Source organism: Balaenoptera borealis (genome assembly GCF_965194805.1).
Source record: "Balaenoptera borealis genome assembly, chromosome: 2".
Taxonomy (NCBI): domain Eukaryota; kingdom Metazoa; phylum Chordata; class Mammalia; order Artiodactyla; family Balaenopteridae; genus Balaenoptera; species Balaenoptera borealis.
In genome coordinates this window covers 51328258-51342158 of record NC_138867.1, presented here as the reverse complement: position 1 = coordinate 51342158, position 13901 = coordinate 51328258, and the positions used below count along the sequence as shown (strand labels likewise).

The 13901-nt window shown below is 40.7% G+C and overlaps 1 protein-coding gene across 2 annotated transcripts in view; it reads right to left on the bottom strand.

The window, feature by feature from the left end:
* The window catches only part of IPO11 (importin 11), a 485545-nt gene that overhangs the window by 64341 nt on the left and 407303 nt on the right, over positions 1-13901 (bottom strand). Inside the window, exon 30 of one of the 2 annotated variants that reach the window (XM_082383170.1) lies at positions 8616-8712. In XM_082383170.1, coding sequence (XP_082239296.1) covers positions 8641-8712 — 72 coding nt within the window. In that variant the 3' untranslated portion in view covers positions 8616-8640. The remainder of the gene's footprint in view (positions 1-8615; positions 8713-13901) is intronic. The other variant, XM_082383171.1, reaches the window with a different exon arrangement.

The window sequence follows — 13901 nt, the reverse complement described above, 5'->3', positions numbered from 1 at the left end:
ATGATCTCTAAAAATAACATAAAACAAGGAGATGTGATACAGCACATAGGGGTAGGTGGTGTGTGGAGATGGCTATAAAGAGTAGCTTCAGAAGAACTCTCCAGGCGAAGGCCTTCAGCCAGAAGTGAGAATGTCATACTCAAGGACAGAGATAAGGCCCATGAGGCCAGAATGGAGTGAATGGAGCAATAACACAAGATGAGGTTTGGATTTATTCTCAGGGCAACAGGAAGCCAGGGAGGGCTTTAGGCAGTGGAATGAAGTACTGGGATTTAGTTGTTCAAAGATTACTGTGGACTTGCTCTAGACAGTAGGGGACATGGAGGCGGGGCAGGTAGGTTGCATCACTGCTTAGGCCAAGCTGTTTGGAGGGGAGAGCTAAGAAGACAGAGAGAGGAGGATGTGGTACAATTTGGAAATGGAGTAAGAAGACGTGCTGGTGGATTGGATACCGTGGGGAAAGGGAAGGAGGGGACCAAAGGTCATTCCTAGTTTTCTGATGTGAGCAGCCCAAGGCAAAAATCAGTCCATTTCCTGCAGTGGGAACTTTGTGTTTGACTGCAGGAGTCTCTTCTGCTATGCTTCCTAACGAGTCATAAAACACCAGTGTCTCTGAAGCACAGAATGAGAATGTTGCTTTAGCGTCTAGATGGGCATCATGTCATCCTCTCCTCAGAGTCTAACTTATTCCTATTCCCTGAGGGAAACTACAACACAAAATGTGGTGTTGCCTATGTGGATTTTAACTTTTCTTCTGACCGACTGTACCAATAGGTACAGGAAATGTAAATGGGCAGTTGCTCAAACAGAAACAAGTCTCAAATCTGATGGTTTTTTAATGTGACTATTTTCACTATGACCACAATTCCAAGGCTTACTAGCCAATTAACCCATTACCAAATAATAATAATGACTGTCACTTATTTTGTTTATAGTTAGAACATATTGTATTAAGATATACAGTTAAAACAATATCTAATGTTATTTGAAAGAATTATTCTCTCAATGTGGTTATATCAGAAATTTTTTTGGTTGAGGTATAATTGATGTATAACATTATATTAGTTTCAATGTACAACATAATGATTCGATATTTGTATATAGTGTGAAATGATCACCACAATAAGGCTAAATAACATCCATCACCACACATAGTTACCAAAAAAATGTTTTTCTTGTGATGAAGACTTTTAAGATTTACTCTCTTAGCAGCTTTCAAATATGCAGAACAGTATTGTTAACCATAGTCACCATGCGGTACATTACATCCCATGACTTACTTATTTTATAAATGGAAGTTTGTACCTTTTGACCCCCTTCACCCATTTCACCCAGTTCCCACCCCCTGGCTTTGGCAATCACCAATCTGTTCACTGTATCTATGAGCTTGGTTTGGGGCTTTTTTTTAGATTCCACATATAAGTGAGATCATATGGTATTTATCTTTCTCTGCCTGACTTACTTCACTTAGCATAATGCCCTCAAAGTCCATCCATGTTATAGAAAGCCCAGAGATAAACCCAAGCACATATGGTCACCTTATCTTTGATAAATGAGGCAAGAATATACAATGGAGAAGACAGCCTCTTCAATAAGTGGTGCTGGGAGAACTGGACAGCTACATGTAAAAGAATGAAATTAGAACACTCCCTAACATCGTATACAAAAATAAACATAAAATGGATTAGGGGCCTAAATGTAAGGCCAGACACTATAAAACTCTTAGAGGAAAACATACACAGAATACTCTATGACATAAATCACAGCAAGGTCCTTTTTGATCCCCATCCTAGAGAATGGAAATAAAAACAAAAATAAACAAATGAGACCTAATGAAACTTAAGAGCTTTTGCACAGCAAAGGAAACCATAAACAAGACAAAAAGACAACCCTCAGAATGGGAGAAAATATTTGCTAATAAAGCAACTGACAAAGGATTAATCTCCAAAATATACGCTCAGCTCATGCAGCTCAATATCAAAAAAACAAACAACCCAATCCAAAAATGGGCAGAAGACCTAAATAGACATTTCTCCAAAGAAGATATACAGATTGCTAACAAACACATGAAAGGATGCTCAACATCACTAATCACTAGAGAAATGCAAATCAATACTACAATGAGGTATCACCTCATTGATACCTCAGAATGGTCAGAATGGTCATCATCAAAAAATCTACAAACAGTAAATCCTGCAGAGGGTGTGGAGAAAAAGGAAACCTCTTGCACCGTTGGTGGGAATGTAAATTGATACAGCCACTATGGAGAACAGTATGGGGGTTCCTTAAAAAACTAAAAATAGAACTATCATATGACCCAACAATCCCACTACTGGGCATATACCCTGAGAAAACCATAATTCAAAAAGGGACATGTACCACAATGGTCATTGCAGCACTATTTACAATAGCCAGGACATGGAAGCAACCTAAGTGTCCATCAGCAGATGAATGGGTAAAGAAGATGTGGCACATATATACAATGGAATATTACTCAGCCATAAAAAGAAATGAAACTGAGTTATTTGTAGTGAGGTGGATGGACCTAGAGTCTGTCATACAGAGTGAAGTAAGTCAGAAAGAGAAAAACAAATACCATATGCTAACACATATATATGGAATCTAAAAAAAAAAAAAAAATGGTTTTGATGAACCTAGGGGTAGGACAGGAATAAAGACACAGACATAGAGAATGGACTTGAGGACATGAGGAGAGGGAAGGGTAATCTAGGACAAAGTGAGAGAGTAGCATTGACTACTCTATATACACTACCAAATGTAAAATATACACTACCAAATGTAAAATAGATATATACACTACCAAATGTAAAATAGATAGCTAGTGGGAAGCAGCTGCATAGCACAGGGAGATCAGCTCGGCGCTTTGTGACCACCTAGAGGGGTGGGATAGGGAAGGTGGGAGGGAGACACTAGAGGGAGGGGATATGAGGATATATGTATACATACAGCTGATTCACTTTGTTATACAGCAGAAACGAACACACCATTGTAAAGAAATTATACTCCAATAAAGATGTTAAAAAAAAAGACATAAATAATTATTTTTTTAAAGTCCATCCATGTTGCCATAAATGATAAGATTTCTTTCTTTTTTATGGCTGAATAATATTCCATTATCTATCTATCACATTTTCTTTATCCATTTATCTATCAATAGAAACTTAGGTTGTCTCCATATTTTGGCTATTGTAAATAATGCTGCAGTGAACAAGGTGGTACAAATATCTTTTTGAATTAGTGTTTTCATTTTTTTCAGATGAATACCCAGAAGTAGTAGAGCTGGATCATATGATAGTTCTATTTTTAATTTTTTGAGGAACCTCCATACTGTTTTCCACAGTGACTGCACAAATTTACATTCCCAACAAAATCATACAAGGGTTCCCTTTTCTCCACATCCTCACCAACATTTGTTATTTGTTGTCTTTTTGATGATGCCCATTCTAGTAGGTATGAGTTGATATCTCATTGTGGTTTTGATTTACATTTCCCTGATGATTAATGATGTTGTGTATCTTTTCACGTACCTGTTGGCCATCTGTACATCTTCATTGTAAAAATGTCTGTTCAGATGTTTTGCCCATTTTTAAATTAGACTGTTTGGTTTGTTGCTATTGAGTTATATATTTTGGATATTAACCCCTTATCAGATATATGATTTGCAAATATTTCCTTCCATTCAGTAGGATGTCTTTCCATTTTGTTGATGATATGATTGTCATTAATTAAGCCTTTGCTATGTTACATGCACCATCCTAAGAGCAATACATAGATCAGAGCATTTAATCAGCATTTCGGTTCTGGGAAGTAGGTATCATTATAATAATTTTACAGAGGGGGAAAAAGCCTGAAGTCACAGAAGCGAAAGGGACAAGTGTCTATTATATTTAATCCTGGGTTTGTTTTTCACCAAAGTTTGGCTTCTAGAGCTCCAGAGTTCAAAGTAAACTTTTCCATCAAACAAATAGAAAAGGTAGATAAGAAAGAAAAGCTAAACAATAATTTTATTTAGACCACTGAGAGTTAACAATTAACTGTTTCAAATCTCCTTTTCCTCTAAATTTAGCCTAACTACTGAAAATAATAAAAATATCTAAAGACACAGAAAATCCACAAAGAAAGTGAGAATTATCTTGTTTCAATTTGTGAGTTAGTTCTCTAGCCTAGGTAAATTTTATTTAAAGCTTAAAAAAAAAGGTGTGAAACACTGAAAGAAAACATTGAGGGGGGGGTGGAATAATTAGTGAGATAAATAACTGCTTAAGACAGTATCCAGAGGTCACACAGCAGAAGAAACTTGAAATGAATATCAACTGGCATGTTCCAGGGAAGGTCGGCTCCCAAAGAAGGTCACTCCTGTAAACAGAGGCACCCTCTCTGGGCATCCGGCAGGGAGCACCTTGAACAAGGCACCCTTCCCCCTGAAGTTGGTCTTCTAACAGTTAGTTATGGTTCTTCACCGAACTCTGCCCTCCAGAGGATCTTAGATATCCATGATTCCAATGGTTGTGTCTATCCCAACTGTGTCTACAGCACAGGGGAGAAAGAACTTGGCCCAGAATTATTGAGGGGACCCAGTGTTTCCTTGTGGGTGGAGGGATTTTGGGGAAACAATAAATGGGAATGAGGGCTACCACAATCAGTCCCCAAATGGAAATTAAAAGTTACATTAGCCTCTCCTATACATAGCCCCAACTGCATCTTCTGGATAAAGGAAAGAGGAAACAAAAGCAGTAAAAAGAACACCAGCTTTTGTTTCTTCATTGTTCTATGGTTTGGTTTGGTTTTGTTTTGAGGTTTCATTTTGGCAATGAGAGCAACTAGCACTAAAGATAGCTGAAAATTACAAAGTTTACTTTTTAGTTGATAAGAAAACAATCCTGAACTCCAGATCCTTTGTGAACCAGGTTGCTAGAAAAGCATTCCTAATCTCTTTGAGTTAATCCTTTAGTTAGGCCACTTCAGTTAAACTGTTATTTATTTAGTGTCAGCCTGGGCCAAGTAGCCATAGACACCGTGTATATGGTGATCCCAGACTCTCTCCCTCTCTCTCTCTCTCCCATGTGTGGGAGGGAGGATGTACACATATATAAAATCACCCCTAACCTTCCTCTGTTTATGTCTGACTCATTCTCTAAGGTTACTTGGAAATCCAATCTTTCTCTGCCAGGTATTCAAGCCACTTACTTAACATGATCTAGTTTGCACACTTAATGAGATGTTCTCTGGTCCACCAGCCAAATCAAAATATGAAATAGTACTGGGACAGTGTGACCTTATGCCATGCCACATGCCCTCCTGGAGACCTTCAAATCAGAGCTACAGGCTCAAGTTCACAGGGTTCTGATTGCCAACAAATAGCTGTTGAAATTCAAATTGTTCCTATTTCCAGGGAAGCTCAACAGAATCCACGTAACAATGGCCCACATCTCCCTGAGTGTCTACTGGGATTTGTCCCCTGAGAACTGACTGAGAGGGGGGTCAGAGGCTTAGCTGGCCCCTGGGCCACCTAGCCTGAGGAAGGCTGTGCAAGAGAGCCACTCTGGGAGAGGAAAGAAAGAGCCAAGGTAAGAAAAACAGAGCAAGCATGCGTTTATACCTATGAGCATTTAAAGAGGTGCAGGTTTTTTGGTAAGAGACATATATGTGGACTTGACACACGCCTGCCCATTCAGTCCAAGGTCAGCAAGGTCAGCCAGCAATTTGCTTTCTGAGCCTTTATATTGCAAGCCTTCATCACCTGCTTTGCATATGCATTGTCCAGATATGCAGATTGGTACTTGTCTATTAAGTAAGGGCATTAATGAAATCACTCCTTCTGAAAATCTTAATTTTAATTAAAATTAGATCTACAGCCTCACAGGTCTCCAGTGCATTTCTTTAAGCTATGGATGTTGTTTTCTATCGGATGCTAATGTATGCTCTTGGGAAAGCCTGGTGAAGCTACTTTTGGTCTGAAATGCCTTTGTGCTGTTTCATTTTATTTCGCATTTTCTTTCATAAACCTGAGATAAAACAAGTACGTTTCTTGGCTCTTAGCAAAAAAGCTTTAGGATTATATTAAAAATTATACAAAGTTAAACAAAGTATTAGAAATGCTATACTGAATCTTTAGTTGGAACAAAATCTAACAAAATATACTAATGTAATAAAAGTTGTTTGATGACACTAAAGTCAAAAAGGAAAAAAAGGCCATGCCCCTACAATCTGAAGAAGACAAGTGACATTATTACCCACATTTTCAGTAGTTTTGTCTCCTTGTTAGCTACTGTTGAGTGTTTGCTCTTCCCTGAGCACAGAGCTTTGTTTGAAGCTTTGAAGAGCTTTGTTTGATTATACACCACCTCACCTGTTTCTTTCAATAAACCTGAGAAGCAGGTATTCCTCTCCCAACTCACAGAAGAGAAAAACTGAAGCTTAGGGAGGGTAAGCAAATTGTCCACCATGACACAACGAAAGTAAGGGAGCAAAGACAATTCCAGTCTGTTTCACTCCAAAGCATGTGATAACCACAAAAACACCAACAAGCAGGTGACCAAGCTGCTCGAGGTTGAGTATACCTGGTATAAAAAAGGTAAAGCAGCTAACTCCTCTCCTCCCAAGGAGCTTACAAATTTAGAAGAGATCATCTCAGAATATGTCTCCCAGACCAAAGGTGAATTTCTAGCCCCCAGGTTGAGCCAGAACAATAGTCACCTTGGCCCTTGGACTTAACCATGGTGGCCCTTAGAGATGTTAATTTTCAGACTTTCTCTTTGGCACTATTAACTTAGCCGGTGTGCTGATAAGCTATCACTTGGAAATACCTCCTGCGTTTATTATTGGAATTCTGCTGTGGTACTTGAGAATATGGGTCACTATTTCATATGGGTCTCCTTTAGGAACACTCAGAGGAAAAATTTTTGTCAGGTCTGATGCCAGGAAAAACATGCCTCTCTTGAGCAACAGGAATGTTTCTCTGGCTGTTGTGAGCTTTATGACTGATCATGTTTCCCTTTTTGCTTTCACAGCTAGGAAGCTTAAAACCAGCTGACTACAAAATACTGGGCAGAACACTGGGCTATGCCTCATGTACTAGTAATTTCCCAGGCTTAATTTAGGCTTAACCCTAACCTTTTTCTTTCCCCTTTTTATTCATTACATTAATTTTTTTTCTCCTACGGTATTTTACTGCGGACGTTTATGTAATGCCTTTCAAAATCTACTCGAGGTAAAGGCATTCACCCATTTATCGATTTCTGTGTGTAACAGAATCTCTGTATTTGCATCTGGAACAGACAAACAGCCCCCATTATACTGAGAGCTCCTCACGGACAGGGAAGATGTCTTACTCATCTCTATCTCCTTAGTACAAATCCTGGGCTTGGCATATCGTCAGCACTTACTAAGCACTTACTGAACTGAATTGAATTTTGAAATATCCCCAGGGAATCTTTAGGAGATTCTGCAAAACTATTTAGAACTTTAAATTACTGTCTCAGCACTTCAGTCCCCATAAGATGAGGGAGCTCTTTGTTTATATTCTGAGTCCTGTCATAAGTGGGAAGAGAGAAGGTTCTGTTCCACTAGAGTCCATGTCTGAAAATGCCAGTGCCCCAGCAGCACGTCCATGACATGGTGCCCCTGGTACGCCACCCCTACCAGAGCACCCCACATACCACAGGGCCTTAGGAAATGTTTGCTGAATCAATGTTGAAAGTTGAGGATCTTGTTATCTTTTGCATACAGAAGTGAGAAAATGCTTTCTTCTGACGCCTCTCTTTGATTACCCTCAATAATCGATGTTGAATAAATGGAGCATTGTATGAGGCTAAAAACTAAGTTGCTGGGCTCAGACATACTTGGTTTCAAATCCTGGCTATGCCACTAGCTTGGCAACCTCACCCCTTCTAAGTTAGCAAGTTATCTAAGCCTCCATTTACTCACCTTTCAATGGTGAGTAATCATAGCACTTACTCATGGGATTATTATAAAGATTTAATGATACACTGCAGTGTACCTAGCCTGACACCTTGTATGTTGTGAGTGCTCAGTAAATGGGGGTCTCTTGCCCATTTTTTTATATTTGTTCCAAATTCAAATATCAAACGTCTATCCTTAGGGAACTAAACTGTGGGTAGCATGCTTGTGACCAAAACACCCTCTATTTCAATCTCCAATAGCATCGCAACCTTGCTCAGTCCACCCTCCTTCCCCAGATCCAGGGTCATGTAAGTTTTCACTCTCCTCCCTGCGATGGAGAGCTGTTGTGGGGTGGGACAAGAGGGAGCAGGGTTCATTAATAGATAACTTCAAAATCCTCTTAACAGCCCAGGAATAATTGAAAAATGGCAGGGCTTCTCAACTATTTCAAAGAGATATTGAGAAATAGGATTTGAATTTAAAGCAAGCATCATTAAAAAGATTGAAGTATTTGGGAGCCTTGTGGCTGATTTCTGAGGATTAGATTGAGTGACTCTTTAAGTGAAGCCTGAATTGAGTTTAAGAGTCAGAGATAATTCTTTGCTTTGAAAGATAAATCTCTTCAAAGTGATGACAATATAAAAATATGTTTGCATTTAATTTAGTGTTTATGAAAGACATTGTAGACTTACCTACATAGAACTCAAGCTCACAGGCCTACGAGTCGGCGATTGGTATAATCTCCCACTGAAGCCTTGTCCTGAAGTCACCACAAACCCATCTGGTCCTCTGTATGCAGGGGAAAGAGAATGACATTAGCATTGTGTCTACACAAAGACCAACTTTGCATTTAGAGACACGATGGAGGAACCACTGAATGCACAATTACCCAAGAGGCTTGGGTCCCCTTGGTACAGAAATGTGCTTCCCTGGGAACTTTGACTTCAAGGTCATGAGCACCATTGCTTCAGGGTGCTCGGCAGCTACACACATTGGGGTACAAGGAACGCATGTTTGGACTCTTCAGGTCTCTCTCATTGTTAAGGAGCCAAATTGAGTGTTTTGTCTATCTGTCCCCCAAACCCACACTCCCAAATGGAGGCCTCTCCTCTGGGCTCAGAAACAACACAGCTATTAGTGTTTCCCACCTTGTAATTATAAGCGAGCAACAAATGACTACACCAGCTACACTACACTCTGTACCCCTGAGGGGCCACAATGTGAAACATGAGGGCCCCTCATTGAGCTGCCAGTGCTCCTCCTGGAGAGTGAGCTTGGCAGCACTAACAGACAGCTTATCTTTGAGAGTTTACACTTGTGTTCTCGTACATTGCACCGTGGTTAAGAGCATGGGTTTGGAGTCTGACTGCATGGGCTGGAATCACTGTGCAACCCTGGGCAAGTCACTTTCTTCTTTGTGTCTCAGTTTTTTTTTTTTTTATCTGTAGAAAGGGAATAATAATGGGACTTACTTCAGAGAGCTGTTGTGATGATTAAATGAATTAATACGTGTATTAGTCTGTTTGAGCCACTATAACAAAACACCATAGACTGGGTGATTTAAACAATTTAAACTATTTTCTCATAGTTCGGGAGTCAAGAAAGTCCAAGCTCAAGGTTCCAGTAGGGTTTAGTTCCTGGTGACAGCCCTCTTCCTGGCTTCAGATACCCTCCTTTTCACTAAGTCCTCACATGGTGGAGATAACCTACCTCTCCTCCTCTTCTTATAAAGCTCCTAATCCCATCATGAGGGCCCCACCCTCATGACCTCTTCTAACCCTGATGGGGTCCTAAAGACCCCATCTCCAAATACAGTCACACTGCCGGTTAGGGCCTCAACATATGAATTTTGAGGGACTGCAAGTCAGTCCATAGCACTAGGTATAAAGTTTAGACCAGTGCCTGGTATGCATTAAGTACTAAATAAATGATAGTTACTCTGTTTCTTGTGCCAGGTAATTTATATATGGTCTTGCTTAAAAATCACACCAATTCAGACATGGGTATATCCTCTTCATCTGAGGAGCTCAGAGAACTATCTGCCTTGAACTTAAGGTGGCAAAACTGACTTGACCCTAGTCTGACCCTAAAGCCAATGTGTTTTCTATATTACGACTCTACTACACCTTTTAAAAAAAATACTTAATTAAAGCTATAAATTTTCTCTACCATTTTTAGTTATTAAAATATTCACATTAAAAAAATATTTTATGGAAACATAACGATCTTACAAATACCCTTTTTTTGTGGAAGGAAGATTTAGTGGCTTAAAATAAACAAAGGTCAGTTTCTGACTCATACTATATGTCCAACCACAGTTAGGCACAGAGGGATTACTCATCATCACTCAGGAACTCCGGCAGATAAAGCAGCCACCATCCCTAAAATCCAATGAACTCACATCATCGGCTCAGTGTTCCAGCCCAGAAGTGGCACAGTTCATTCTCACAGCTCGTTTGCCAGGATTGATCACATGATCCCACCTACCCACAATGTGCCCAAAAAGTACAGCCCATTATGGGCCTGGAAGGTAATAAATCCAGAATACTGGGGGAAACCACACCACCCCACATAAGATAACATCTGACAGTCAGATGCTGAAGCATAGTTTTTCTAATACTGAAACAGGATTAAAAACATATTTATGGGACTTCCCTGGTGGCGCAGTGGTTAAGAATCCACCTGCCAATGCAGGGGACACGGGTTCGAGCCCTGGTCCGGGAAGATCCCACATGCCGTGGAGCAACTAAGCCCGTGCACCACAACTACTGAGCCTGCACTCTAGAGCCCACAAGCCACAACTACTGAGCTCACGTGCCACAACTACTGAAGCCTGTGCACCTAGAGCCCGTGCTCCGCAACAAGAGAAGCCACCGCAATGAGAAGCCCGCGCACCGCAACGAAGAGTAGCAGCCATTTGCCGCAACTAGAGAAAGCCTGTGTGCAGCAGCGAAGACCCAACGCAGCCAAAAATAAATAAATAATAAAATAATTAATTTATATATATATATATATATATAAAAATTGTATCTTAAGAACACATTTATAAAACACAGGAAAAACATTATCTTAGTTCCAACTGATGGGGTATTTTTTTCTTTTCCTCTTGGTTGGTAGCTAAAAGCAGTATAATTATACTTTCCACTCCCAGCCAATACAACTACAGGGAAATGACTATCACCTTATGGAGCAGAGACAGTGGGGGAGGAGAAGAGGGAAGAAGGTCAGAGGATGGGAAGGAGACTCATTTCCCATGTTCAAGGGATGATGTCTTCAGCCGTTGAGGCTTATATAAAAATAAAAATAAATACCATAGACTGGGTGGCTTAAACAACAAATATTTTTGTCCCACAGTTCTGAAGGCTGGAAAGTCTAAGATCAAGATGACAGCAGATTCAGTGTCTGGTAAGAACACACTTCCTGGTATAGACAGCTGTCTTCTTGCTGTGTCCTCACATGGCAGGAGGGATGAGAAAGCTCTCTGGGGTCTCTTTATAAGGCCACTAATTTCCTTCGTGAAAGCTCTACCCTCATGACCTAATAACCTCCCAAAGCTCCCACCTCCTATTACCATCACATTGGGAAGTAAGCTTTAACATAGGAATCTGGGGGGACACATATATTCAGTCCATAGCATTCCAGCCTTGGTCCCCCAGAATTTATGTCCTCCTCACAAGCAAAATACATTTATTTCACCCCAACAACCTCAAAAGTCTTAACTTGTCCCAGCATCAACTCTAAGTCTAAAGTCCAAAGTCTCATCTAAATATCATCTAAATCAGGGGACTTCCCTGGTTGCGCAGTGGTTAAGAATCCGCCTGCCAATGCAGGGGACACGAGTTCAAGCCCAGGTCCGGGAAGATACCACATGCCACGGAGCAACTAAGTCCGTGCGCCACAACTACTGAGCCTGAGCTCTAGAGCCCACGAGCCACAACTACTGAAGCCCACAAGCCTAGAGCCCGTGCTCCGCAACAAGAGAAGCCACCACAATGAGAAGCCCGCGCACCACAATGAAGGGTAGCCCTCACTTGCCACAACTAGAGAAAGCCCATGCACAGCAACGAAGACCCAACACAGCCAAAAATAAATAAATAAATTAAAATTTAAAAATAAATAAATAAATATCATCTAAATCAGATACGGGCAAGACTCGAGGTTTGATTTATCCTAAGGTAAAATTCCTCTCCAGTTGTGAAACTTTGAAACCTAACTAGGTATGTGCTTCCAAAATACAGTGGTGGGACAGACATAGGATAGACATTCCCATTCCAAAAGGGAGAAACAGGAAAGAAGAAAGGAATGCCAGATTATAAAGTCTAAAACCTAACAGGGCAACTTCCACTAGACCATTCCATTAGGCTGGAGAATAATCCTCTTTGACTTGATACTCTCCCTTGCAGACCCACTGGAATGGCACTGTCATCCCCACAGCTTGGCAGGATGCTGCCCATGACAGCTGTCTGCAGTGGGTCCTGCCCACATCACAGCTCTCTTCCAGGGCCACCAATGCCACAGCTCTCTGCAGCAGCCCCACTTCTGAGGCACTAGGTGGAGGGATCTTGGTCAGTCTGGACTGGAGTGGCAGCTCCACCCTTTGAAACCACTCTGCCTCCTGGGCTCTCGCACCCTGAGTCTTTGGTGTAAGTAGTAGCCCCAATGATTTTTGAACCATTCTGGGGGGAGATGAGGGTGGTCAGAAGGTCATTCTTCCCTTGTCTAGAAGAAACAGCACTGGGATTCTGTAGAGGTGGCTGTTTAGGTCGATGATTCATATTCATAGTAATCTCCTTATCAAACACCACTCTCTCCTCTCTCAGGGGTTCCACCTGCACATATATCAGGCTGCTTTAAATAGTCCCATGACTCACTGATGTTCTATTCATTTATTTCAGGTCTTTTTGTTTTTTCTGTGTTTCATATTGGATAGCTTCCATTGATAAATCTTCAAGTTCACTAATCTTTTCCTTCTTCAATTATCCAATCTGTTGTTTATCCTATCCATCATATTTTTCATCTTACACATACCACTTTTCATCTCCAGAGATTTTATATGGTTCTTTTATTTTCTATATGTCTACTTAACATATGCAATATTTCCCTGTTCTTCTTGAAAATATGAAATACATTTATAGCAATCATTTCAACATCTTTGTTATTAATTCTATCATCTGTGTCACGTATGGGCATGTTTCTATTATCTGATTTTTCTCCTTATATGGATCATATTTTCCTGTTTTTCTGTATGCCTGGTAATATTTATTGGATGCCAGACACGGTGAACTTTTCTATGTTGAGTGCTGGATATTTCTGTATTCCCATATTTTCAAGCCTTATTCTGGGATGCAGTCATATCATTTGGAAAGAGTTTGATTTTCTTTGAGGCTTGCTGTTAAGATTTGTTAGGTAGAATTCAGTAGCTCTTGTTTAGGTCTACATTTGTCCCACCACGGAGGCAATACCCATCTGAATACTCTTTTATTTCTCTGATGTCCTGTGAATTATGACATTTTCCACTCTTAGGTGGTAGGAACATAACTATTCCCAGCTCTGTATGAGCTCCATGAAATGTTTCCTCTGCTCCTTTTTGTTGGTTCTTTCCCCAGACTTGGGTAGTTTCCCACATGCATGTAGCAGTAGTCAGATGAAGATCTAAGGAGGACCGATCTCTAGATCCATCCAGCTCCCTCTTCACCAGCACTCTGTCCTGTGAACTGGAGCCACTTTGGCTTCCCCAGACTCCAAACTCCAACTCTTCAAATCATGAAGGTCACTGAGATCGCTGGGTTCCTCCTCCCTACACTGCAGCCTGGAACTCGTTCCAGGCACTAAGCTGGAGAAATGACATGGTTTCTCCATATGATTTCTCCAGGGTCTCCCTGTCGGGTTTCCCACCCTCAGAGATCAGTGTCCTGCGTTGCCTGATAGACAATGTCTGAAAACCTCTGCTTCATATATTTTGTCCAGTTTTCAAGTGG